Source organism: Eulemur rufifrons, chromosome 3, assembly GCF_041146395.1.
Source record: "Eulemur rufifrons isolate Redbay chromosome 3, OSU_ERuf_1, whole genome shotgun sequence".
NCBI lineage: Eukaryota > Metazoa > Chordata > Mammalia > Primates > Lemuridae > Eulemur > Eulemur rufifrons.
Window position 1 is genome coordinate 94481880 of NC_090985.1, and position 25974 is coordinate 94507853.

The 25974-nt window shown below is 37.2% G+C and overlaps 1 protein-coding gene across 2 annotated transcripts in view; it reads right to left on the reverse strand.

Moving 5' to 3' along the window:
- UBXN2B (UBX domain protein 2B) overlaps positions 1-15242 on the reverse strand; it is a 36961-nt gene extending 21719 nt beyond the window's left edge. Inside the window, exons 1-2 of one of the 2 annotated variants that reach the window (XM_069466485.1) lie at positions 15135-15222; positions 2081-2184 (exon numbers count right to left, since the gene is read on the reverse strand). In XM_069466485.1, coding sequence (XP_069322586.1) covers positions 2081-2184; positions 15135-15218 — 188 coding nt within the window. In that variant the 5' untranslated portion in view covers positions 15219-15222. Of the gene's footprint in view, positions 1-2080; positions 2185-15134 lie in introns of both variants that reach the window. The other variant, XM_069466486.1, reaches the window with a different exon arrangement.
- Between the last annotated feature and the right edge of the window lie 10732 nt (positions 15243-25974).

Sequence of the window (25974 nt, forward strand, 5' to 3'; positions counted from 1 at the left end):
GAAAATATCATACTTAGAAAAAATATTGCCAATAATTTGCTACACATTGTATTATAAGCAGATTAAACACAGTTTGAGTCTCAACCAGTATCTTTTAAGGAAGCTCATTTTTTCAGATATGTAAATAATTCTACAGATCAAATGTGAGGCACAAAATCCTTAAAAAACTGGATTACAAATACTAAAGGCAACATTGTTTCAGGTAACATAAAAGAGGAAAACCCTTCACTGAAATATTTTAGTGACCATATTTGAACAGCATGGAAAATATTAATACATTAGTCTTATTGTAGGAACTTAATACTTTAATTTGCTACATCAAGAGAAAATTAAGTCATTCAACATGTGCTCAAACTGGGGAAACAGTGGCCAATGAATAAAATGAATGAATAAAACTTAAACACATCAATATATATTAAGTACTTTCAAAAACTGGGAGAATATACAAATTAAGGAAGCAGTTAAAAATATTTTATGTATGTAAAAATAAGAATTAAATATATATATTATAAACATATACACAAAAAATAAAAATTAATGAAAGGATAAGATATTCAAATAGTGCCAACATACCAACTTGCTGATTACAAAGGATAAACTGTACCTTACAATGGAGCGATGTGGTGGTCAGCACCTTAACCAAGTGAACATATCAACAATAGTGGAAAAACCTGAAATTATATGACTTTTGATGTCATATAATAAATAGACAATACGACTCATCTAGCATTCTTGACAAAAAATGTTGAATAAGAATCTAATCATGAGGAAATAATGACCTAGAATGTGGGACATTTTATAAGACATCTGGCCTAGATTTTTCAAAAAAGTCAATGTAATAGATTATGTAGCTGAGCTAAAAACAACAAAAAGATGAGAAAAATGCTCTGGATTCAAAAATTCAAAACAGGAATAATCAAATGCAATGTGTGGTCCTTGTCTGGATCCTAAATCCAAAGAAATGTCTGACTTACAGACTAGATATTCAATGACATTGGTAGAATTACTGTTAATTTTTTAAGGTATGTTACCAAGGTTATAAAGGAGTGTGTGCTTATGCCTAGGAGACACATGCTGAAGTATTTAGGGGTGAAGTGTCATGATGGCTACAATTTCCTTTCAAATGGTTGAGTAAAAGAGAGTGAGTGTGCACGAACAATGTTATAACGTGTTAAAAACTGATGAATACAGGTGAAGCATACGCAGTATTTATTCACGCAACTAGTCTTTTAATTTTCTGTGGGTTTGAAAATTTGTAAAATAAAAAGTTGGAAGAAAAAATTATAAATATTATTTTTTTTAAGTCCAGAAAGATATGTTATTTTTATCTCCCCCACAGAAAGAGAGAATGTGGAGTAGTGACAAAGAATAATTTCTCGTGAATTTTTCAACTTTTGGTAAACTTACAGACTTTCTAAGAATGAGATATAATGGAAAAATTCAAGTTTCTTCCTAGGGATGAGATCTGCATACTAAAACTATGTTAATGAAAATATTCCTGGCAGCATGAATACTCACGGCAATAAAATATACCTGGTTCTCATCCCTTAATTCTTCATGGTGGGTTGTTTTATAGTTTAGGGATTTTTAACAAGAGCAAATACTACCTTATTAGTTGAATCATCATCAGATGGAGGCAGAGACAGACTCCAGAAGTCATAGATTCTTAAGTGGAGGACAAAAGACCCAGAAAGGCTCCATGGATGGACTTTAAGAAACACATGAACCCTTGAAAATGATGAATAAAATTGCACATGGATGTTGTTTTGGGAGGTCAGGGTCTATAGCTTTCATCAAGTTCTCAATGAGTCCAATGACTCAAAAAATATTAAAGAAACACTGTGCCCAAGAACAAAATTATTCATGATATAATTTAATACGATGCCCACCAAAACAGGTATTTTAAGGTAATTTTTCCATAACTTTCTTTTAGCTTTCCAACTGTAAAAGTTTTAGGAGTAGTACCTAAGTAATATTTAAGAAATTATAAATTTTTAAAAAAAAATTCCAAGGCCATTTAAAATAATTTGGGATTAGTGAACTAAAAAAGGTTATAATTTATTTTTAAAACAAAACTTACCGCTGAGGTGGCGTTCGTGGGCTCTTAAAGACTGCAGCTTTAGGTCTATCAGATTTGGAAGATTTGCATTTCACTTCATCTTCATATAATTCTGCCAACGCCAACTACATAAAAACAGGCTTGTTATAAAGTATAACACTAGAAATAAACTCTTCCATACAATAAGTTATGAATAGAAAATTAACTTGAAATTGAGTGGTAAAGACTTTTCATGAAAAAATGAAGGCTCCTGCTTCAGGTGACTCCTTCCCAAAATAAACTCATTGTATCTCCTATTTTACAGCACCCAAATGCCACATATTAGAACAAATTTAAGTTATAATACTTATTTATTTTTAATTAACTATTCAACAGTTTCAAAAATTGTATTAGGTAACAAATCTTTTTCAAATTTGGACCTATATAACTCTCCTATAATTCTTTTAAGAATTCTTGAAGATGTTTCACACCCATATCAGCTTCTTTAATCAGATCTCATAAAATAATTTCATTCAGCTGTTCAAGTTTTCAAAATCCAAGCACATAAAAAATTTCAAAAGTGTTCTGTTTAACAGTCTCCCAGACATAAATTTCATCAAGTTTAGGAAAATAACTTTCTGAATAATAGAATACAATATGTTACATGTATGGTTTAGAAAGCAATATTACCAAATTACGCATTATAGATACATGGCTAAATATCTTCAAAATTAAACAGAATTATATTTGTTCTTGAAATGGACTTTTAAAAAGTAATCCAAATATTTCAGCAATGTTTAAGTTGTATGTTTTCTAACTTTTGAGATCTTTGGACAACAACTCAGAAATTTTCCTTAAGATCCCTGTGGCTATTCCATTATATAATAATTGTCATGACCATAATCTTTGGGGTTCCTTTCCCTCCCCCAAACAAAAACAAAACAGATAAAATGCTCCTTTTAGAAGCACAAAAAATACGAAAATTAACTCCACGGTTTCTTTCCTCAATAGGAAAAGAACACGAAATTGAGGCAAAGTTAACTCTTTGAAAATTCTATTAGTCAACTTTTAAAATATACACAAAGAAAACAAAAATGAAAGACTGTATTCTATCCTCTAATTTGTTTACCCCCCCCCATACAATAACTCCAATTTTTTTTTTTTTTTTTTTTTTTTTGACACAGGGGTCATGTTGCCCAGGCTGGTCTTGACCTCCTGAGCTCAATCGATCCTCCCACCCTCAGTCTTCCAAGTAGCTGGGATTATAGGTGCATGACAGGGTGACTCGTTACTTTCATATTTTTAACATCACTATTTTGCTGGAAATCCAAATCATAAATGTGTTTTATAATCCAAAAGGACTGAAATCAAATGCCAACTTAGACACTTACTGTGTGATCTTGGGCAAATTATTTAATTTTTCTGAGCCTTACTTCTCACATCAAATGTCTAGAAAAAACTTACCCCAAAGGGATGTTTGAAAGATTAAATAGGGAAGGGGCAGAGCAAGATGACCAAATAGAAAACTCCAGCGATCATCCCTCTGCACGAACGCCAAATTCAACAACTAGCCACACAAGCAAGCACCTTCAGAACCACCAAAAATCAGGTGAGTGATCATACTACCTGGTTTTAACACCATATCTAGGAAAGAGGCATTGAAGAGGGCAGAAAAGACAGTCTTGCATTGCCTATGTCACCCCTCCCCCTCCTTCACCCCTCAGTGGAGAGACAATCTGTGTGCCAGGGGGAGGGAGACTGAAGTGATTATGGCACTTTGCATTAAAACCCAAGGCTCCCTTGTCACAGGGGAACACAGCACAGAGCAGAATTCTGCCACTGCCCATGGAAGAAGCATTCAGACTAGCCTGGCCCGAGAGAAATCTTCCACTCCAAAACCCAAGTTCTGGCTAGCCCAACCACTGGCTGACAAAAAGCGGGCTGGAATAAATTCATAAGGCAGTCAGGCCACAAAGGCTGCAGTCCTTGGGCAATTCCTGCAACTGTGCTGGCTCTGAGCCAGTGGACTTGAGGTGCACTTGACCCAGTGAGGCACCAGCAGTGGTGGCCAAGCCAGTGCCTGTGTCACTCCTCCTCTCCCCCCAACTATAGGCAGTGCAGCTCAGGGACTCCTCTTCCACTTGGGAAAGGACAGGGAAAAGTTCAGAGGACTTTGTTTTGCAACAAGGACACCAGATCAGCCACAGTAAAATAAAGCACCAAGTAGACTCCTGAAGCCCTTGAGTCCAGACCTTAGTTCCTGGATGACATTTCTGGATCTATCCTGGGCCAGAAGGAAACATGCTGTCCTGAAGGGAAGGAGCCAGTCCTGGCAGGATTTACCACCTGCTGACTAAAGAGCCCTTGGGCTTTGAATAAACATCAGAGGTATCCAGGCAACAGTCACCATAGGTTTTGGGTGAGACTGGTCTGGCTTCAGGTGTGACCTGGTGCTGGTGGCCATGAGGAGTGCCCATGTTACTCCTCCCCCAACTTGAGCAGCTCAGCACAGTGAGAGACTTTGCCTGGTAATCCAGGGAATTCTCCCGTATCTTACTCAAGTCCACCAAGGCAGTACTGCTAGGAGTCTGCAAGAGTCATTACTTAGCCTGGAGCACCCCCAGTGCTCACACAGCTGCAGTAACCAAAGACTTAGATCACAACACTCAATTCCCTTTGAATATCTGGAAAGCCTTTTCAAGGAGTATGGGATCAAAGAAGCCCAGAACGCAAAGATTAAAATAAATACCTAACTCTTCAATGCCCAGACATTGATGAACATCCACAAGCATCAAAGACACCGAGGAAAACATGACCTCACTAAACAAACTACATAAGGTACCAGTGACCAATCCTGGAGTAATGGAGATATGTGACCTCTCAGACAAAGAATTCAAAATAGCTGTCCTAAAGAAGCTCAATGAACTTCAAGATAACACACAGAAGGAATTCAGAAGCCTATCAGAGAAATTTAATGAAGAGATTGAAATAACTTTAAAAAATCCAGCAGAAATTCTGGAGCTGAAGAATTCAAACTGAGAAATGCATCAGAGTCTTTCAACAGCAGAACTCACCAAACAGAGAAAGAATCAGTGATCCCGAAGACAGGCTATTTGGAAATACATAGTCAGAAGAGAAAAATAATGATAATGAAAAAGAATAAAGCACACCTATAAGATCTAGAAAATAGCGTCAAAATGGGAAATCTAACAGTTATTTGTCTTAAAGAGGAGATAGAGAGAGAGAGTGAGGTAGAAAGTTTATTCAAAGAAATAATAAGAGAACTTTCCGAACCCAGAGAAAGATATCAACATTGTGGTACAAGAAGGTCATAGAACACCAAGCAAATTTAACCCAAACAAGACTACCTCAAGGCATTTAATAATCAAGCTCCCAAAGGTCATGGACAAAAAAAAAGGTCCTAAGAGAAGCAAGAAAAAAGAAAAAAATATCATATAAAGAAGCTCCGATATGTATGGCAGCAGACTTCTCAGTGGAAACTTACAGACCAGGAGAGAGTGGTATGACATATTCAAAGTGATGGAGGAAAAAAACCTTAACCCTAGAATATTATATCCTGCAAAAATTTCCCTCAAACATGAAGTAGAAATAAAGAGTTTCCCAGACAAACAAAAGCTGAGGGATTTCATCAACACCAGACCTGTCCTACAAGAAATGTTAAAAGGAGTTCTTCAATCTGAAAGGAAAGGACATTAATGAACGATAAGAAATCATCTGAAGTATACGATTAACTGGTAATACTAAGTACACAAAGACATGATACTCTATTGCTGTTATTGTGGTACATAAACCACTTATATCTTGAGTAGGAAGACTAAAAGACAAACCTATCAAAAATAATGACTATTTTTTGAAAGATAGTATAAAAAGATATGGATGGCAACAACAAAAAGTTAAAAAGTGGGGGTGGGGGAGATGGAGTTTCAGGGTAGAATTCCAGTTACATTTCTCCTTGCACTTGTTTGTTTGTAAGCAGAGTTGTCATATGTTTAAAATAATTTTTTTTTTTTTGAGAAAGAGTCTTGCTCCATCACGCCAGCTAGAGTGTAGTGGCATCATCATAGCTCACTACAACCTCAAAATCCTGGGCTCAACACACCCTCCTGTATCAGCCTCCCAAGTAGCTGGGATTACAGGTGCGTGCAACCACGCCTGGCTAGTTTTTCTATTTTTCGTGGAGACGAGGGTCTTGCTCTTGCTCAGACTGGTCTTGAACTCCTGATCTCAAGCGATCCTCCTGCCTCAGTCTCCCAGAGTGCTAGGATTACAGGCGTGAGCCACTGCACTCGGTCTCGTTATATTTTTTGCAAACCTCACTGTAACCTCAAATCAAAAAAACCTACAACAAATACACAAAAAATAAAAAGAAATTAAAACACACTACTAGAAAAAAATCACTTTAAACAAAGGAAGAGGAAGTAAGAAAGAAAGAGAGGACCACAAAACAACCAGAAATGAAATAACAACATGGCAGTACTAAGTTCTCACCTACCAATAATAACATGGAATGTGAATGGACTAAACTCTCTAATCAAAAGACACAGAGTGGCTGAATGCATAAAAAAACAAGAACCAATCATATGTTGTCTGCAAGAAACATACTTCACCTATAAAGACGCATAGACTGAAAATGAAGGGGTGGAAAAAGATACTCCATGCAAATGGAAACCAAAAAAGAGTAGAAGTAGCTATATTTCTATCAGATAAAATACATTTCAAGACAAACACTGTAAAAAAAAAAAAAAAGACAAAGAAAGTCATTATACTAATATAATGATAAAGGGGCCAATTCAGCAAGAGGATATAACAATTCTAACTATATATGCATTCAACACTGGAGCACCCAGAGATAAACAGCAAATATCAGAGCTAAAGAGAGAGATAGACCCCAACACAATAATCACTGGAGACCTCAACAGTCCACTTTCAGCACTGGACAGATCATCCAGACAGAAAATCAACAATGAAACATTGGACTTAACCTGCACCACATATGAAATGGACTTAATAGATATTTACAGAACAGTTTATCCAACAGCTACAGAATACATATTCTTCTCCTCAGCTCATGGATCATTCTCAAGGATAGACCACATATTAGACCACAAAACAAGTCTTAAAAAATTAAAAAAAAATTGAAGTCATAAAAAATATTTTCTCTAACCACAGTGGAACAGAACTAGAAATCCATAGCAAGAGGAGCACTGGAAAATAACAAATACATGGAAATTAAACACTATGTTCCTGAATGACCAGTGGATCAATAAACAGATGAAAAAGGAAATTAAAAAATTCCTCAAAACATGAAAATGAAAACACAACATATCAAAACCTATGGGATACAGAAAAGGCAGTAATAAGAGGAAAGTTTACGGTAACAAGTGCCTACATCAAATAAGTAGAAAAGCTTCAAGTAAACAACGTAATGGTGCATCTCAAAGAACTAGAAAAACATGAGCAAACCAAACCCAAAATTAGTAGGAAAAAAAATAATAATGATAAGAACAGAAATAAATTGAAACACAAAAAAATACAGAACATCAATGAAACAAAGTTGTTTTTTTTGAAAAGTTAAACAAAACTGACACACCTTCAGCCAGAAAAAAAGAGAGAAGACCCAAATAAATAAAATCAGAAATGAAAAAAGGAGACATTAAAACTGATACTGTAGAAATCCAAAGGGTCATTAAGAACTACTATGAGCAACTATATGACAATAAATTGGAAAACCTGTAAGAAGTGGATAAATTCCTAGACACTTACAACCTACCAAGACTGAACCAGGAAAAAATCCAAAATCTGAATACATCAATAACAAGTAATGAAATAGAAACAGTAAGAAAAAGTCTCTCATCAAAGCCCAGGACCCAGTGGCTTCACTGATGAATTCTACCAAGCATTGAAAGAGGAACTAGAGAGAGTTGGAACCCATTCTACTAAGTGAAGTATCCCAAGCATGGAAAAATAGGCACCACAGGTACTCACCAGCAAATTGGTTTCCCTGATCATCACCTAAGTGCACATCTGGGACTAACACCAATTGGGTGTTGGACAGATGTGGGGGCTGGGGGGAGGGGATGGGTGCATACCTACATAATGAGTGCGATGCGCACTGTCTGGGGAATGGGCACGCTTGAAGCTCTGACTCGGGGGGAAGGGGGGGCATGGGGAATATACATAATCTGAACTTTACGCTGAAATAATAAAAAGAAAAAGAGAAAGAAGAACTAATACCAATCCTACTTAAAATATTCCAAAAAAATCAAGGAGGAGAGAATACTCACAAACTTATTCTATGAGGCCTGTATCATCCTGATACCACAACAAAAAAAAAAGAAACTATAGGCCAATATCTCTGATGAACATATATCCAAAAATCCTCAACAAAATACTAGCAAAGTGAATTTAACAACATATTAAAAAGAGTACTCATCATGATCAAGTGGGATTCATCCCAGGTATGCAAAAATGGTTCAACACATGCAAATCAATCTATGTGATACATCATATTAACAGAAAGAAGGACAAGAACCATATGATCATTTCAATTGATGCTGAAAAAGCATTCAATAAAATTCAACATCCCTTCATGATAAAAACTCTCAAAAAACTGGGTACAGAAGGAACTTAACAGGATAAAAGCCATATATGACAGACTCACAGCTAGTGTGATACTCAAAGGAGAAAAACCAAAAGCCTTTCCTCTAAGATCCGGAATAAGACAAGGATCCCTATTCTCACCACTGTTATGCAACATAATACTGGAAGTTCTAGCTAGAGCAATCAGACAAGAGAAAGAAAGAAAGGGCATCCAATTTGGAAAGGAAGAAGTCAAATTACCCTTGTTTGCAGATGGTATGATCTTGTATTTGTAGAAATCTAAAGACTCCACCCAAAAACTATTAGAACTAATAAATTCAGTAAAGTTGCAGGACAAAAAACCAACATACAAATATCAGTAGCATTTCTGTATGTCAACAGCAAACAATCTGAAAAAGAAACCAAGAAAGTAACCCCATTTACAATAGCTAAAAAAATAAATACCTAGGAATAGACTTAACCAAATGAAAGATCTCTATAATGAAAACTATGAAACACTGATGAAAGAAATTGAAGAGGATACCAAAACAAGGGAAAGATACTCCATGCTCATGGATTGGAAGAATCAATATTGTTAAAATGTCCATACTACCCAAAGCAATCTACAGATGCAATGCAATCACCATCAAAATACCAATGACATTCTTCACAGAAGTAGAAAAAAAAAATCCTAAAATTTATATGGAACCATAAAAGACCCAGAATAGCCAAAGCCATCTGAGTAAAAAGAACAAAACTGGAGAAATCACATTACTTGATGTCAAATTATACCACAGATCTGTAGTAACCAAAACAACATGGTACTGGCATAAAAACAGACACACAGACCACTGGAACAGAATAGAGAAGCCAGAAATAAATCCACACATCTATAGTGAACTTATCTTTGAGAAAGGTGCCAAGAATATACAATGGGGAAAGGACTGTCTCTTCAATAAATGGTTCTGGGAAAACTAAATATCCATATGTAGAAGAATGACATTAGAGCCTTATCACTTGCCATATACAAAAATCAAATCAAAACGGAATAAAGACTTAAATCTAAGACCTGAAATTATGAAACTACTAAAAGAAAACACTAGAGAAATGCTTAAGGATATTGGTCTGTGCAAGGACCTCTTAATAACACCCCCAAAGCACAGGCAACCAAAATAAAATTGGACAAATGAGATCACATCAAGCTAAAAAGCTTCTATACAACAAAGTGAAGAGACAACCCACAGAATGTGAGAAAACTACCCATCTGACAAGGGATTAATAACCAGAATATATAAGGAGTTCCAACAACTCAACAGGAAAAAAATCAAAAATTCTGATTAAAAATAGGCAAAGGATCTGAATAGACATTTCTCAAAAAAAGGCAAATGGCCAACAGATATTTGAAAAAATGCTCAACATCATTAGTCATCAGAGAAATGCAAATCAAAATTACAATGAGATAACATCATCCCCAGTAAAAATGGCTTTTATCAAAAAGACAGGCAATAATGAATGCTGGAAAGAATGTAGAGAAAGGGGAACCACTGTACACTGTTGGTGGGAATGTATATAAATTACTGCAACCATTATGGAGAACAGTATGGAGGTTTCTCAGAAACTGCAAATAGAACTACCATACGATTCAGCAATCCTACTGCTTGGTATATGCCCAAAGGAGTGGAAATCAGTACGTCAAAAAGATATCTGCACTCCCATGTTTACTGCAGCACTATTCACAATAGCCAAGATTTGAAATCAACCTAAGTGTTCATCAACAGACGAATGCATAAAGAAAGTGTGTACATATAATATATACAGTGGAATATTAGATAGCCACAAAAGAATGAAATCCTGCCATTTGCAACAACATTGATGGAACTGCAGAACATTATGTAAAGTGAAATAAGGCAAGCACAGAAAGACAAATCTCGCTTTTTCTCACTCACATATGAGAGCTAAATGTTATAAACAATTGATCTCATGGAGACAGAGAGTAGAGAGGCTGGGAAAGTTGGGTGGGGAGGTGAAGAGGGGATAAAGTGGGGATGGTTAATTGGTGCAAAAACATAGTTAGAGAGTTAGATATAATGAACAGTATTTGATAGCAAAACAAAGTGACTATAAATAACAAGTTAGGGTATACTTTAAATAAAAGACTGAAATTGGAATGTTCTTAACATAAAGAAATGATAAGTGCCTGAGGTGACTAACACCCCAATTACCCTGATTTGATTAATTCACATTGTATGCCTGTATCAAAACATCACATGTACCCTATAAAGATATACATCGATTATGTACCCACAATAATTAAAAAGAAAATAAACTGAAAACTGCAAAAAAAGAGAAAGATAAAATAATGGACATAAAGCACAATGCACGTGTTCCACCACTAGAAGATCCTATTAAGTGTTTAGCAATGATTGTATCAGTGTTTCATTTTCCCCAAGATTTCTTTTCTTCCTTCAGCGTTATCTATTTCCTTAAGGTCGTTTATTACCCCATCTCAAGCAAAACTAACCAAACCAAAGTCAGAGTCAGCGGAAGAGGGAGAGACTAGGGAGAGAGAAGGGAGAGACATTCTGACTTTTGGTCAGAGTTTTCATAAATTTTACCTCGCTAAACCTCTTCAAAATAGCATTCTTTTATGGATTTCCTACTGAGCCAATTATATTATTTCAGGTGTATGAATTACTTTTACACTATTCCTATTCTCATCAATGAAAATGTTATCTGTATTTCAAAGAGCCATCTCAGCCATCCTTTACAAAACCTTTTCTAATTTTCCTAACTAAATATCTTTATTTTCTAAATACTCATAGCACATGCTATCCCTCAATGACATTTATATTAAGCATTATATTGTTATTACCTGTGTACTTTTTTGCTATTTTATCCCCCGTACATTTTAAGTTTCCCAAATTGTTTGTAACATTGTACTTAACAGGCAACAGATTCATGTAGAATTACAGATTATAACATGAATCATAAACACATAGATGGATTTTTAAATTGAGGTTATGTTTGCTGCACAGTTTTGTATCTTGTTTTTTAAGAAGATTTGAATAAATGCTTCCAACCAAATAATGTTCTTCTCTAAAATAAATAAATAAACCAAATGCCTTTTCGATGGTGGAACATATGCTAACAAAACAATAATATGGGGGAAGTAATATTAGAGTAGGGAGTTACCTGGCTGAGAGATCCTAGTTATTAACAGTACATCATTAGCTTAGAAGAAAATGAGTGTTTAGATGCCATGTGGCATCATATAGGCATATTAATGAATATTATAAAGAAATTTAATTTATATTGTTTAACATAGCAGATGATACCATACCAAAAGAGGAAATGATAATTTAAATTGATAAAAATTAATTGACGTACTGGTCAAAACTAATAGAATAGCAACCAAATCTCGAAATGTAATTAAGATGTTTTAGTAATATAGAGAGAATAAAGTATGATAAGTACAGTATTGATAATCTCATCTGGAATTTTTAATGTGAAAAACTTGAACCTGAAAGCAAAGGGAGAAAATCAAGTATATAGCAAAAGATCAAAAGTGCTAGAATTCTCAGCCTTAGAGTGACACATTCTAGAAGCTACAATAAAGGTTTATTATAGAGAATAGCAACATTGGCATCACTTGTGAACCTGTAAGAAATGCATATGCTCAAACCCCCTTTAGACCTAATGAATTAATTAGACTCTGGGGGGAGGCTCAGCAATCTGTGCTTTAACAAGCCTTCCAGGTGATTCTGATGCACACTAAAGTTGAGAACCAATGATACGGAATAATGATATTCAACAGGATTAGGATACTGTGGCAACACAGTATCAGACATTGCTATTCTTTTCTCACTTATAGTACCCACTATCAAGCCCACCCTATCAAGCCCAATCGTAACCCCTAATAAGTACTGAAGTTATCCCCCCCCATTCCAACCTATATGGAAACAGAATTAAGAACAGAAATCTGTTGCTTTTTTTTTTCTTTTTGACATTCTGGAAGAAAACTGGGACAGAGTATACAATTAAATACCTTAGCCAACTGTTAAAAGCCACGTATGTGGGTGGACTGAGGGACACTACAAGAGACAAAAATCTTTGACAATTCAGAAATGCTACTGAACACCATGGAGGTTTTTAGGCTTCATCTTGTCACTAACAATCCTGCTCTTAACTTTGCCACTGGCCATTTCCCAATTTGGGGAGATGAAGGGAGCCAAGAACATTTCTTGGTTTGATACTCAAATGAGATTCCCAAGTTTGCAGTTTGCAAACTGGAGGCTCCCAGTACTGAGGGGCCTTTTGGGAAACAACTGTGTTTCCCAAAAGGGAACACTCCCTCTTGATTCAGATGCCGACAAACTCCACACCACATGCAGCTAAGATATATTTATTTAGGGGTACTTTTCTTTGTTCCAATTAGTAGTACATCACCCTTTTCCTCACCACGAAAGACTCTTAGAGCAAGCTCTTGGGGAAGAAGTATCTACTGAAAACTGCACTGAGTAACTCGTAAGCATGTCTAGATCAAACAATAACAAGACAATCTATAAGCAATATCCAAGAAACCATTTGGGGAGAACATCATTATCAATTCTTTAAACCTTTGATACGTACTTTATTTCTTGATATGTCATCACTTTGGTTGTTTTCAAGTTTCTCAATTCATATTAAATTCTAAAGGAAAGATTACCAATACTTAAATACTGTATCTTATACACCAAATCACACTCGTAAAGAAATTAGTTATCTTCCTACTGACCTACCTAGAAGTACACAGATAAAAAGAAAATCCCTATCTTCTCATTAAAAATGGAAACTAAGGCATTCTCAATTAGCAACGCCTACCAGCGTATCTCCAACCATTCATCATACATAGATCCAAATTGTCTGTAAACAATTTGCCAGTATCAGGTGATCATTAACCAACTGTTCTCACTTTTCACATAAAAAGAAGAAACGGATTTAAATTAGGCAAAGGACATTAAGTTACACAGTCTGTATTAACTTTAATGGCATTAGAATGGACTAACCAGTGAAAGTTACAGCATCTCTCTCCTTTGAAGGAAAAGAAATCAAATATTTGCCAAGCAAATACTGTGCCAGGATAATATGGAAATTGGGCATACGCCCTTTACAGACATATTTAATCCTTACACCCCTACCACTATCACCCTCAGTTTGCAAATGAAGACGCTGAGGTTTGAAAAGGTTAAGATATTTCTCCTAAGTTCACACAACTAATAATGGCAGGACCAAGAAGCAAATCAAAGTTGTTCTCACCACTAAATACATTTTTCCTCAACACCCCTCGCTGCCTCTTAGTAATGTTGGTCCACAATAGAAAAGATGAGGTAGATAATAACTTCCTATTCCTTGATTCTGTTTACCACTACTGAATTGACTATGGGCACTGGAACTATTCTACATTGATCTCACGGCCTAATCTTACACTGATCTCTCCATTCTCCAAATTGGTTATTTTATGCATTGCCTTATTTGGGCACCCAATCATATCCCATCTTAAAAGGTTATGCTAAATGTATTCGTGTACTATATCTCAAAACCAAAACCAAAAACAAACAAAAAACTCTGTAGGTTTCCAAAAGGTAGAAAGGTTTTTACACTTCCATATCCTTCATCAGTGTCCAGCACCAACTGTGGATTTGATGTGCTATTTATCTCTGCATTCCCCAGAGCTTAACGGTGTTATACAGCAGGTGGTCAATACATGTTTGTTCAAATATGCGAATGAAAGTGTGGCCATAAAGTAATACAGAACTGTTCTACCACGGTTTATGGATTCAATCTCATTCATTTTTAACTATAGCTTCTTACAGATGTTTACGTGTTGAATTTTATCAATGATCTCACAAGGTCACAGAAAAAGCCTAAAATGAGCAAAGCGGTGTTAGCATCTAATAAAAGAGGATTTCGTGAACTCGTATTTAACTAACAAATGTCAGTGTCCTATAACGTTACCAAGTCTTATTTACTCGTTTCTTATGTGCAATGTTGTATCGCTTTAGCTCACCTCTTTAAAAGAGAAAAGCTACTTGATAAAAAGTATCTTTTTGTATTTAAGTAACCAAGTCAGCATTCAAGACAAAAGAACTAGCAACACGTGACACTACTTTTTAAGTGATTGCCTACTTTACTATGGCCACAGCAAAGCTTTCTTCTGTAGTCTAAAGAAGGAAGCATTAACCAGTAAACAACCCGACTGACCCCGCAAAATGCCATTCTAAATGAACAGCTGGTTTTTACAGCCCACATAGGGTGGAGGAAAAACGAGACACCGACGCTAGAGACTCAGGCACTTGTTTCCACGACCACCACAGCGTCATGCGCCCACCCGCGGCGCCAGTCACAATTCCGCCCCCAGATAGGGTCCAGAAAAGGCTTAGCCGAGGCCAAAGGCGGCCTCCGACTCGCGCCCGAGGGCGCTCATCATCGCGCTCCCTCCCTCGGCTGCTGGCCGCACCTGCAAATCCCGCGCACTCGGGGGCCGCGGCACGGAAGACCTCCTCTCCTGTTCGCCGGGGTCGGCGCCGCCGCCCTCCGCCATCTTCCGCCGGCTAGCGGCGCCCGCCGCGGCCTGCGCTTCCGTAACTTCCGGGTCGGTTGCCTGGCAACCGCGGGAAGGGCGGAGCTACGCGAGGCGCATGCGCGTTCCCGTTCCCCGAGGTCGTGGCGTCTCTACGCCCCAATTTCCGTCCCCGACTCATCTGTCCGGTTTCCTTTTTTTCCTCAAAGGAAGTTGGCCCACAGAATTTCTCTGTAGGGAAATCTCCTTCTTCCGCTTGTTTGACGGCGCTGTAGGCGGCTCTAGAGGGCAGCATTGACTTGCAGGTTCATTTAACCAACAATGAAAACGTCCTCTGGATGTTTTATACGATGAAAATTTTAACTTCCCTTTCTAGTCTTGGTCAGATTCTCTCATCTTTCTATCAAGGACTGAATGGTACATCGCCCCCACAGCATGAACTGGTATTGAGAGTGAAAAACAAGATAAATGCTCTATGCAGGCTAAAACTGGAGACAGTTAAGCCCTCTGCATTCAACTGTGATTGATTGAAACTCTGTCTTATCCCAGGCACTTTTATGGCCCAGAAATGCAAAGGTAAAAAGAAATAGTTCTGGTCATTATGAAACTCACAATCTAGTGGAGGAAAAGAGATGTAAATGGATGATAAAATGCAATTTGCAGTAGAGGGTTCGCAGAAGTGTTATAAAGGCACTTGAAAAACAGCAGGTGCAAGAAGAGCACTCGGACCTATTTTTTTCTCCCTGTTAACAGAAAAAATTCCAAACTCTGTAAAATAATTTGAAGAGATTTATTCTGAGCTAAATATAGTGACCCCAGCCTGGGGAACATGGTCCCAAGAGGTATTGAGAAGATGCACCCTAAGCAGCCAGGTTACAATTTGGTTTTATATATTCACGCAGACAGGATTACAGGTAAAATCATAAATCAATACATGGAAGATATACATTGGTTCATGCTGAAAAGGCAACACATCTTGAAGCAGGAGCTTACAAGTCATAGGTGGGTTTTAAAGAATTTTTTAGTTGGCAATTGATTGAAAGGTTTAAGCTTTGTTCAAAGACCTGGAGTAAATAGAAGAGAATGCTTGAGTTAAGATTGGGGGGTCTGCTAGAAAACTTGAGTTAAGATATAAGGGTTTTCTATCTGTTAACAGAAAAGAAGCCAAGCTCTGTAAAATAATTTTAAAGACATTTATTCTGAGCCAAATTTGAGGCCCATAACCTGGATGCATGCCCAAGATTGACCAGGTGGACTCTCTGTGGTTAGGTTATGGTTTGGTTTTATACATTTCAGGGAGTCAGGGATCACAGGTTAAGTCATAAATCAATACGTGTAATGCATACATTGGTTTGGCCCAAAAAGGTGGGCCAGCTTAAAGGGGCAGGGGTGGCTTACAGGTTATAAGTGGGTTTAAAGATTCTTTGACTTGCAATTGCTTAAAGACATGAACCTTTGTCTGAAGGCTTGGAATGTTTTAAGATAAGGAGGTCTGTTAATCAGAGACAAGCCACCAGACATATATTTGTTGTGTAAATTGAGTTTCTGCAGGTTTGTCTTGCATACCCTTAGGCCTGTTAATGGATTACAAAGGATGTCTCCAAGAAGGGAGAGGGGCATGATGAGACATGTCTGACCTCCCTCCTCACGGTAGCAGGCAATTTAGTTTTAGGATATCACCTTGTCCAAGAGGGGGTCCATTCAGTCAGCCGATTGAGGGGAAGCCTTAAGATTTTATTTTAGTTCACACTGTCATGTGCTGCTATACGAGATTCAGGTCGGAAAGTAAACCACATTATACCAGGTTAATAAAAACCTGTTTAATGATATTTTATCATTTGTAAGTGTGACTCACCAGGCAAATTCTTAGGAATCTGGGCAAGAGAAAAAAAAATGTCAGAGTTTAGTCCTTATTCCTGAAAGCAGGAAACCAAACTTCCATGTGAAAGATACCCTCCCTACCCTAGGAGGAAAGATACTGTTATCATAAGAAATGGAGAGTTAAAATGGAGATAAATCTATACAAATAGTCTTTATTAAATTAATCCATATTTTCCTAGTTACTTTTCCATGAGTGCCTCTTTGTTCAACTAGTATACAAGCACTTAGGCCTAGCCACCTCTTTGGATTTTCGTTTTCCTGGGAGGATGCCCATGTACATGTAAAATTTTATTAAATAAAATTTGTATGCTTTTCTCCTGTCCATCTATTTTATGTCACTTTAATTCTTGGGCCCAGTTGGAGACAGAGAGAATAGAGGAGAAAATTTTCCTCCTTTACAGTGCGTTCCATGTGTAATTACATTTATCTGTCAGTTAAGTATTGTTATTACCATGTTATACCCAGGGAAACCAGATGACAAACACTAAATTCACTCTGTAGTAAATGGCAGTACCAGATACTAAACCGTGCATTTCTTGTTCTGTTACTCTTTTTGATACAACATTCTACCCTCAAAATCCCTGGCTCTTCATTATCAAGAGATGCCCCATAGAGCCAATGACATTTTAGCTGAGTCTTGAAGAAGTACTTTTTGTGGAAGTAGTTAGACCAGAAAGAACCATGGGTAAAAGCAAAGATATGTACAAAGGCACAGAGATTTGAAAGGTCATGTTCTTGTCAGCAAAGTACTAGTTGGTTGAAGCTTGGGAGAGGTGACAGAAGATGGTTATGGGGTGGTCGGGAGGAGACGGATCTAAACTGGAGATACAAACTTGAGACAGATTCTGAAGGATCTTACCTTAGATTAGCGGTGGAACATTACCCTCTCGGCCAGTGATTCTCAAACATTGCTGCACCTTAGAATCACTTCTTCCTTCCCCTCTCCAGGAACTCAGATTTAATTTGTATGGGCTAGAACTCAAGCATCATATTTTTTAAGATGCTCCCCAAGTGGACTTTGCTACTGGTCGAGACAGTGTACCTGGTACTGGGCTTGCCCTCCCACTCTTAACAACCCAAAACTCAACAAAATATGTAAAACAACTGTTCTTAGTCATTGAGCAACAGACAATACTGGCCTGTGATACCTGAAAGAAGGAAAATGAGCAAGGTGAGCTCTGTTTGCCCTGGCTTTCTGCATGGAACTCTCAGGCATTGCTGGTGGAGTATAGAATGGTACAGTCACTTTGAAAACTAGTTTGTCAGTTTCTTCTAATATTAAATATTCCATTGTAAGACCCAGAAATTCTCTAAGTATTGGTCCAAGAGGAATGAAAATATATGTTTACAAAATATTTGTACCCATATATTCATAGAAGTTTTAGCCATAGTAGCCTCCAAACTGGAAAATCTAAATATCCATCAACAAATGAATGGATAAAATTTTGATAAATTCATACAATGGAATACTGCTCAATACTATTATAAAAAGGAAGAAATTACTGATTCATATACCATGGATGGATCTCAAAGATTTTATCTTGAGTAAAAGAAGCCAGATGCAAAAGATTAAATATTGTCTGATTCAATTTATATGAAGTTTTAGAACAGGTAAAATGAATCTTTAATGACAGAAAGTTGGTGGTTGCTTGGGGGCTGTTTCTGTAGGGAAGGATAAGCTTGGGGAATTTGACTGAAATAGGACCTGTGGGAACTTCTTGAGGTGACAGAAATGTTTTATAGCTTGATCGTCATGGTAGTTATACAGGTATATATATCTGTTAAAAACACACTTAGCTATACACTTAAAATGCATGCATTTTAGTGCATGTAAATTATACATTTATGAACTTGACTAAACAAAAACCCTGCTGAGTTGATTCTGTTGTGCAGCTGTGGTTGAAAGCCACTGCTCTAAGGCAATTGGGAGCCAGGAAAGGGTTTTTGATTTAGGAAGATCACAGAGGCATCAGTGTGTAGGATGAATCAAAGTTAGGAAACTGGGGTTATTACAACGAGAGGTAAGTAAGACTCAAGTTTTATCAGTGCCACTGAGTATAGGGAGAAGCAATAGTTGGTAAGAATATTAGGGTCAGAGCCATTAGGTGCTGAAGACTTCAAAGTGGAATATATGAAAAAGGAGGAATAAAGAATGACATCTGGGGATTTGGCTAGGTGATTTGATAAATGGTGCTACCTGTAAATTATTGAGTTGAAAGGGAAAAGCAAATTTCTTTTTTTTTTTTTAATATTTTTTATTTCAGCTTATTATGGGGGTACAAAAGTTCAGGTTATATATATTGCCCATGCCTCCCCATCCCCCCAAGTCTGAGCTTCAAGCGTGTCCATTCCCCAGATAGTGTGCATCGCACTCATCATGTAGGTATACACCCATCCCCTCCCCCCACCTCCCACCTCTGTCCGATACCCAATTGGTGTTATTCCCCAAATGTGCACTTAGGTGATGATCAGGGAAACCAATTTGCTGGTGAGTACATGTGGTGCTTTTTTTGGGAAAAGCAAATTTCAAAGGAAAGAAACAAGTTTGTTAGAGACACTTTGAAGTCAAAATTTATGTGAGACACTCGGATGAAAATGTATCATGGAGCAGCTGCAAATATGGGTTTAAGTATTAGGAGATTAGGTGAGCATTTTGGTTTGGAGATACAGATTTGGGTGTTGACTGTCTGTAAGTGATAGCAGAGTAGAAGAGGCTTCCAAGGAGCAGAGTGAAATGGATACAAGGACCAAGAACACTCAGAAACACCAACATTGAAGAACTCAGTGGAAAAAGAAGTACATTCAAAGTAGACCTGAGGTATAGGCAAAGAGGTGGGATGAAGATGAGAAACTAGAAAAAACTAGTGATGAGGCAGTTTCAAGAGGAAGATCAGCGATGCCATTTACTACTATAATCAAGTAAGATTAGGACTAGGCGGTATCCACTGGGTAAGGGAAAAGGAGATTGCTGTCCCCAAAGTTACTACTAATTTCAAAGTTAGAGAAGAAAATCCATATTATAGTAATTTCAGAGGGACACCTAGAACGGTGAAGGCTACATTTCAATGTACTTAATATCAATGGTGTTCAGGGGGTGCCTTATGTTTAATATTTGCTCATGAGAGCATATTGTTAAATTTTTAGGAATTTTGCAAGGCAGTTGTTAAGTACAGTGATTATTACAAATTAAATTATACTAAAACTAATGTATAAATATTAAAAAACTCATCATTTCCTGATGATTATAATATATTTTACTATAATCTATGCTCTCGAGGTGATTTCCATCTATTGTATCTGTGTGGTGGAGATGCTGTGATGGTGGCTATTGCACACCTCTTCCCAACTCTGCATTCAGTGACAACATGTTGGTGGCTTGAAATCTACCATGGTGTTAGGTAGGGATGAGGAGGAGGGGGAATAGACACCTTGTCCAAGGGGTTTCCATTGAAAAACAGATGGTACTAGGAGATTCTTTGTCTACAATAGGAGGAACAAATTGACCAGAGTGGGCTTAAGGAACAGATGACATGTCAAGGGGGTTTCCAAGGACTGAACAGATGTTTGGTCTATGACAGGGAGTCTCCAAGGGCTGACCAACCAGAAAGGGGTAGAGAGGCCACAAAGTAGAGACATGATCAAGGCTACAAAAGGGGGTCTTTGGAGCATGCTTACAAGTAAGGTGACAGTATCCTCAAGTGACCTACCCTCATTAACATAGTAAAATTCACACCCACCAGCACCATGACAGTTTACAAATACCATGGCAACCCCCAGAAATTGCCTTACAAGGTTAAAAATGGGGAGGGTTCCCAGTTCCAGGAATTCTCTACCCCTTTCCAAGAAAAACCATGAATATTTCACTCCCCATTTAACAGAGAATTAAGGAATCAGCATAAAGGGGAGAAATCTTGTCAAACGCAGGGTCTCTTCCACTCATGGGGGTTGACCCGTTCCTTCTCCTGAACAAACTATGCTTTAATAAACTTTGGCACTTTGCTTGCTCACATCTGCTTGGTCTGCTCATTTGGTCCGTTGACTTGGTACCGGTAACCATTCTTTGGTACTCGAAACCAAGAACCAGGGAACACGGACCTGACATCTGGTCCCCACACCTGCATCGGTGGGAATGTTTACACCTCAGACATTGAAAAATACCACAAAGAAGTTTGTTTGTTGATCATCTACTCTAAATTTAAGGATCTGTTGAAGAACATTTACAATGCAGTTGAGACTTAAAAGTGTGCTGTTATATTGTGAATAGTGAAATAAAAAAAAAAGAAAAAAGAAATATTCTTCTAGTATTTGAAAATTATTAGCTGATTCATGAAGAAGCTGCTCATGTTACTGAGTTACTACAGATGTTTGAGCTGGTTCACTTACCTCTTACTTGCATGGTGTTAAAATGAACAAAATCTTTTGGCTTGTGATGAAAGTGATAATATCTTTCCTCTTTTTTCTTCAAAGAAATATGATCAAAAATGCCTCAGTCTCCCTTCATTCTCTAACTATTTTATATTCAGAAAGTGGGTGAAGAGGTTCAAGAATCATGGCATTTATTATATACGAAATAGTCTCCATCTATCATTCTGTAAGATATTTGTTGTCCATAAAAACAACTGTCTCACATTCACTTTGACCTATATTATTTAATACATATTATTTCTTGGGGTGCTTAAACTGGAAACTTAACATTAAACACTAAATTTTGTTATAATTAATATTTCCTTACATTAGACTGTAAGTTCATGGAGACCATGGGCCAAGTTTTTATCTCCAGTGCCTTAACATAGAACCTGGCACCATGATATGTACTTTTAATAAGTGTTTGAATGAGTGAATGCATAAATGCAGGAGGTAGGGATTCATAACTCAGGCGCAGATTTGACTATCTCCAAATCCCATTTTCCATTCATAGAAAGTCAAGAAATAATAAGATCCATCAACAGAGATCTTCATTAGATATGGACAAGAGAGACAGTATAAAATATAGGCCTATCCATCTTGGACTATTCAAGTGCATCCAACTTCAACTTCACCTAAATGAAAACTCACATTTGTGTGATTTTACTTACGCTGGACATCGCTGAGGCTAAGATCAGAGGTCATTGTAAAATACAGTGGCCTTGTTTCATCCTTGAAAATATTTTCATCTTGTTCTTGTAATATAAACAGAATATAGAATATTTACAGTTGGTAATTTTCATGGATTGCATATGTTATTCCATGCAATCTACAACTTTCTGGAATAGATATTGTCTTCATTTTACAGAAGTAATTGAGGAGCAGAGAAATAAGATGAATTTCTTCATATCACTCAGCTAATAGGTGGCAGAACCAAGTTTTGAATTCAGATCCATTGCACTCAAAAGTATAAGCTTTTCCTTTTATACCATCTCTGGTATAAAGTTGCTGAGAACACTGAATTGTTGAATACTGAGCCATTGCTGCTAGGGGTAGTACAGAGTTAGGTTCCTGTGAACATTTGGTTACATTTTCACCAACTGATCAATGTATAACCTTATTTTATGTCTGTTTCTGTTTAAAAGACCCCGTATTTAATATTTACCATTGATTCATTAACACTGAACTCATGGCCACAAGCATTATATTTCATGGCATGCCTTAGCAAAGCTTATCTAACACACATATTTTCCCCTTTGAAGAACATCACAGCCTTCTTGTGCTTAGAAACACTAGACAGCACTTTAGCACTATGCTTGGGGGACATTCAGACTGCAAAATCAACAACAACAAAAAAAGGACAAAAATATGGAAAACATAGCACTAAATAGACTGTGAAAAGGACACTTGTTTATAGTATAAGAAGCAAGAAGGCAGAGTGTTGTCTTGTTTGACCTCAGCTGGGAACATGCACATTGGGCAACACAAACATTTTGCTTCTCTGTGCATGTCTGCGAATGACCACAAAAGCACTTGCAAGCATTGGCTTGGGGTTGCTAATACATTTTAGTGAGTAGGTGAATATGCAAATATGGAATCTGCAAATAATGAGGATCAACTGTATCTAGGATTCTCAAATCTCTTTTTCCAGTACCCAGTTCTTTCCATGACTCCAGATCCACACTTCCAATTGTCTTTTCAAGTGATATTTCCATTTGGATAGCTCAAAAACATTGTGTCTCAAACTAAAACCTCTATTTTTCTCCTACAAACCCACTTCTTTTTCATTCTATCATGTATTAGATCAGATTCAACTAGAAATCAGAGTCATTATAGATTCTTATTTTGCCTCTAATCTTACAGTTTATTGTTTACCAAATCTTTTGATTTCTTCTGTAAAATATCTCTTCAGCATGTCCTCTCCTCTTCCCCCCCCCCCCCCACTGTCACAACTCATGGTCTCAGACTTCCTGTCTGGTCTGCCACACTAGCTTCCCAGCTGTTCCCTCAGCTTCCATTCTGTCTATATCGCTCAGAATCATTTTTCAAAAGCACAAAGACCATCGTGTTGCTCCTCTGACTAAAACCCCGCCATCTAGAGGAGGATAAGAGCCAATTCCTTGTTATGGACTATACAGCTCTTCCTAATCTATAAACTTTTTATTTTCCCGACTTTACCTCATTCATTCCCCATGGTTAGCTGTCCAAAGCCACTCATTGATTTGCATATCAATTACCTGTCATTTTGCACATCATTACCATTTCCTTTGCCTGGAACTTTCTTGCCCTCTTTATACCTGACCAACATGTATTCATCTTTCATGATCATTAATTTGAAGGCAGTGTTTTGGTAAATCTTCACCACCTTCGTAAGGCAGCTTCCCCATATAACTACAGAACTTTGCAAAGTTTTTTCATGAGGCATTTTTTCAGTGTACATATTATTGCCTGGTGTCTCTATACTATGAAGTCCTCAAAGAGCAAGGATTATGTTCAATTTTGTCTGTCTCTCCAATGCTTGGCCTATAGCAGGGGCTGGATAATGTGTACTGAATAAATGAAACACACACACACTTGCAATTAATTGGGTGTGCTTATCTTCAATGCGTAATATGTTTAAATTTTATACACAAATTCTTTATTATTTTCTCAAATCCCTTTGGCCACCTATTTCCAATTTGAAAATGCACAGGATATAGGTTGTAATCAACACATCTAAATTCTGGTGGAATTCGTCAGCAGCCTGTTCACTGACTGCAGTACCTAAGCAGGAACGGGCTCCTTCTGCTTGGATGAAATTACAACTCTCCGAATCTCCTGGGCAGAAAGATCCTACAGAGGATTTATACTCTGATCAGAAGGGCTGGCTTCACTGTCTGACTAGACATTTACTGTGCAGAATTTCAGTAAGCATGAAAACTTCCAAATTTTAGCTGCAACAATCTTTATCAATCATCTACCTAAAGAAATGTTTTTTTGATCTGGGGGACTCAAAGATGAATAATCTAGCCTTAGTTCTCAGGCTTCGAACCTCATTGTACACAAATAATGCCTGTAGAAATCTAAGTTAAATTTGATACTATGAAAAAAGGATTATGGAAACAAAGAGGGAGAAATCAGTCCTGACTGAAGAGAATTGGGGGGGTAGAGAGGGTGGCATCAGAACTGACCACCAAAGGATTAGAAGATTTCAACAGATGAAGATGACGCAAAGGCCCTCCTGGCAGAGGGGACGGGAGCAGAGGTCAAAGGGGAGAATGTGTAAAGCACGTTTGGGGAATGGTGACAAGGTCTGGCTTGAGTGGAGGACCTACACAGTGGAAAAAGGAACTAAATGACCAAGAAGGATCATAAATGCAATGCTAAGGGGTTTGCTCTTTATTTCCAGAAATTGTTATGAAAAATAAAGATTTCTAATTTGAGGATGATAGTATCTCACTTTATTTTAGCAATAGCACTGGCATATTAGATAGACTAGGGGAGTATGAGCCTGGAAGTCAGACGATGCCTGGAACATTTTGAGGCGTCTTCTGAGTAAAGGGTATGAGGCTGTGAATAAGATCAGTGACAGTGGGGATGAAGGGGACACGTGGATTTGGGGATTCAGCTGAATTGGGCCAGGTTTACTCCTGAATTATTATGCATGAAGATATTTTCTCTCTTTGGCTCTGTGAATTTTCTCTTTAAATCTCAAATCCTATGTCCTGTTTTTACAATTAAGCCTGTCTGTATTCTTATCCACCCCTGACTCCTAGAGCTTTGGTTGGTTGATAATGAAGCCTACATAGTCCTGCATAATTTATTTCCTTGTATCAGAATGTAATCCATTGAAATTCCTTTATCCCCATAAATTGCCTAGTAAATCATCATATTATTCTCTTCTTTTTATAATTCAAAATTTATTATTAACCTCTTTTTAGGTTGGGAGCAGAGATGCTTGAGAGAGCATTCTATCCAGTCTCCTACTGGGAGAAGCCATAGGGAAGCTGAGATGGTCTTCGGTTGTTTATGTGTGAATGAGTGACTGTTGTAAACACACCCTACAACTAATGTTTCTTAAATAATTTGTTTTCATTGCTTATATCCAAATGAACAAAATTAGTTTGTGGCTTTCCAGTAGATGCTTTTAAGCCAAACTGAATTTACTCAAACACATTTCTTATATATGCTTTACTTTCTTTTTTTAAAAGAATTATAAGTAGCATAGAGAAAATCTTAAAATTACTGGGGTAGAAGGAGATTACCTCTGCAACAATACTGGATTGAGCTTCAGGATATCAGAAAGTGTTATTTTCATAAGATGGGCAAAATATTCTCTTAATGATTTTATGTTGTCTGTAAGAACTATAATGATATCCATTTTTTTTATTCTTGATTTTGGTTAATTTTGTGTTCTTTCTTCTTCTCGTCATTAGTTTTGCCAGCATTTTATAAATCTTATTTCTTTTCAAAGAACCAACTTTTGACTTTGCTTATCAAGAGCCAGCTTTTG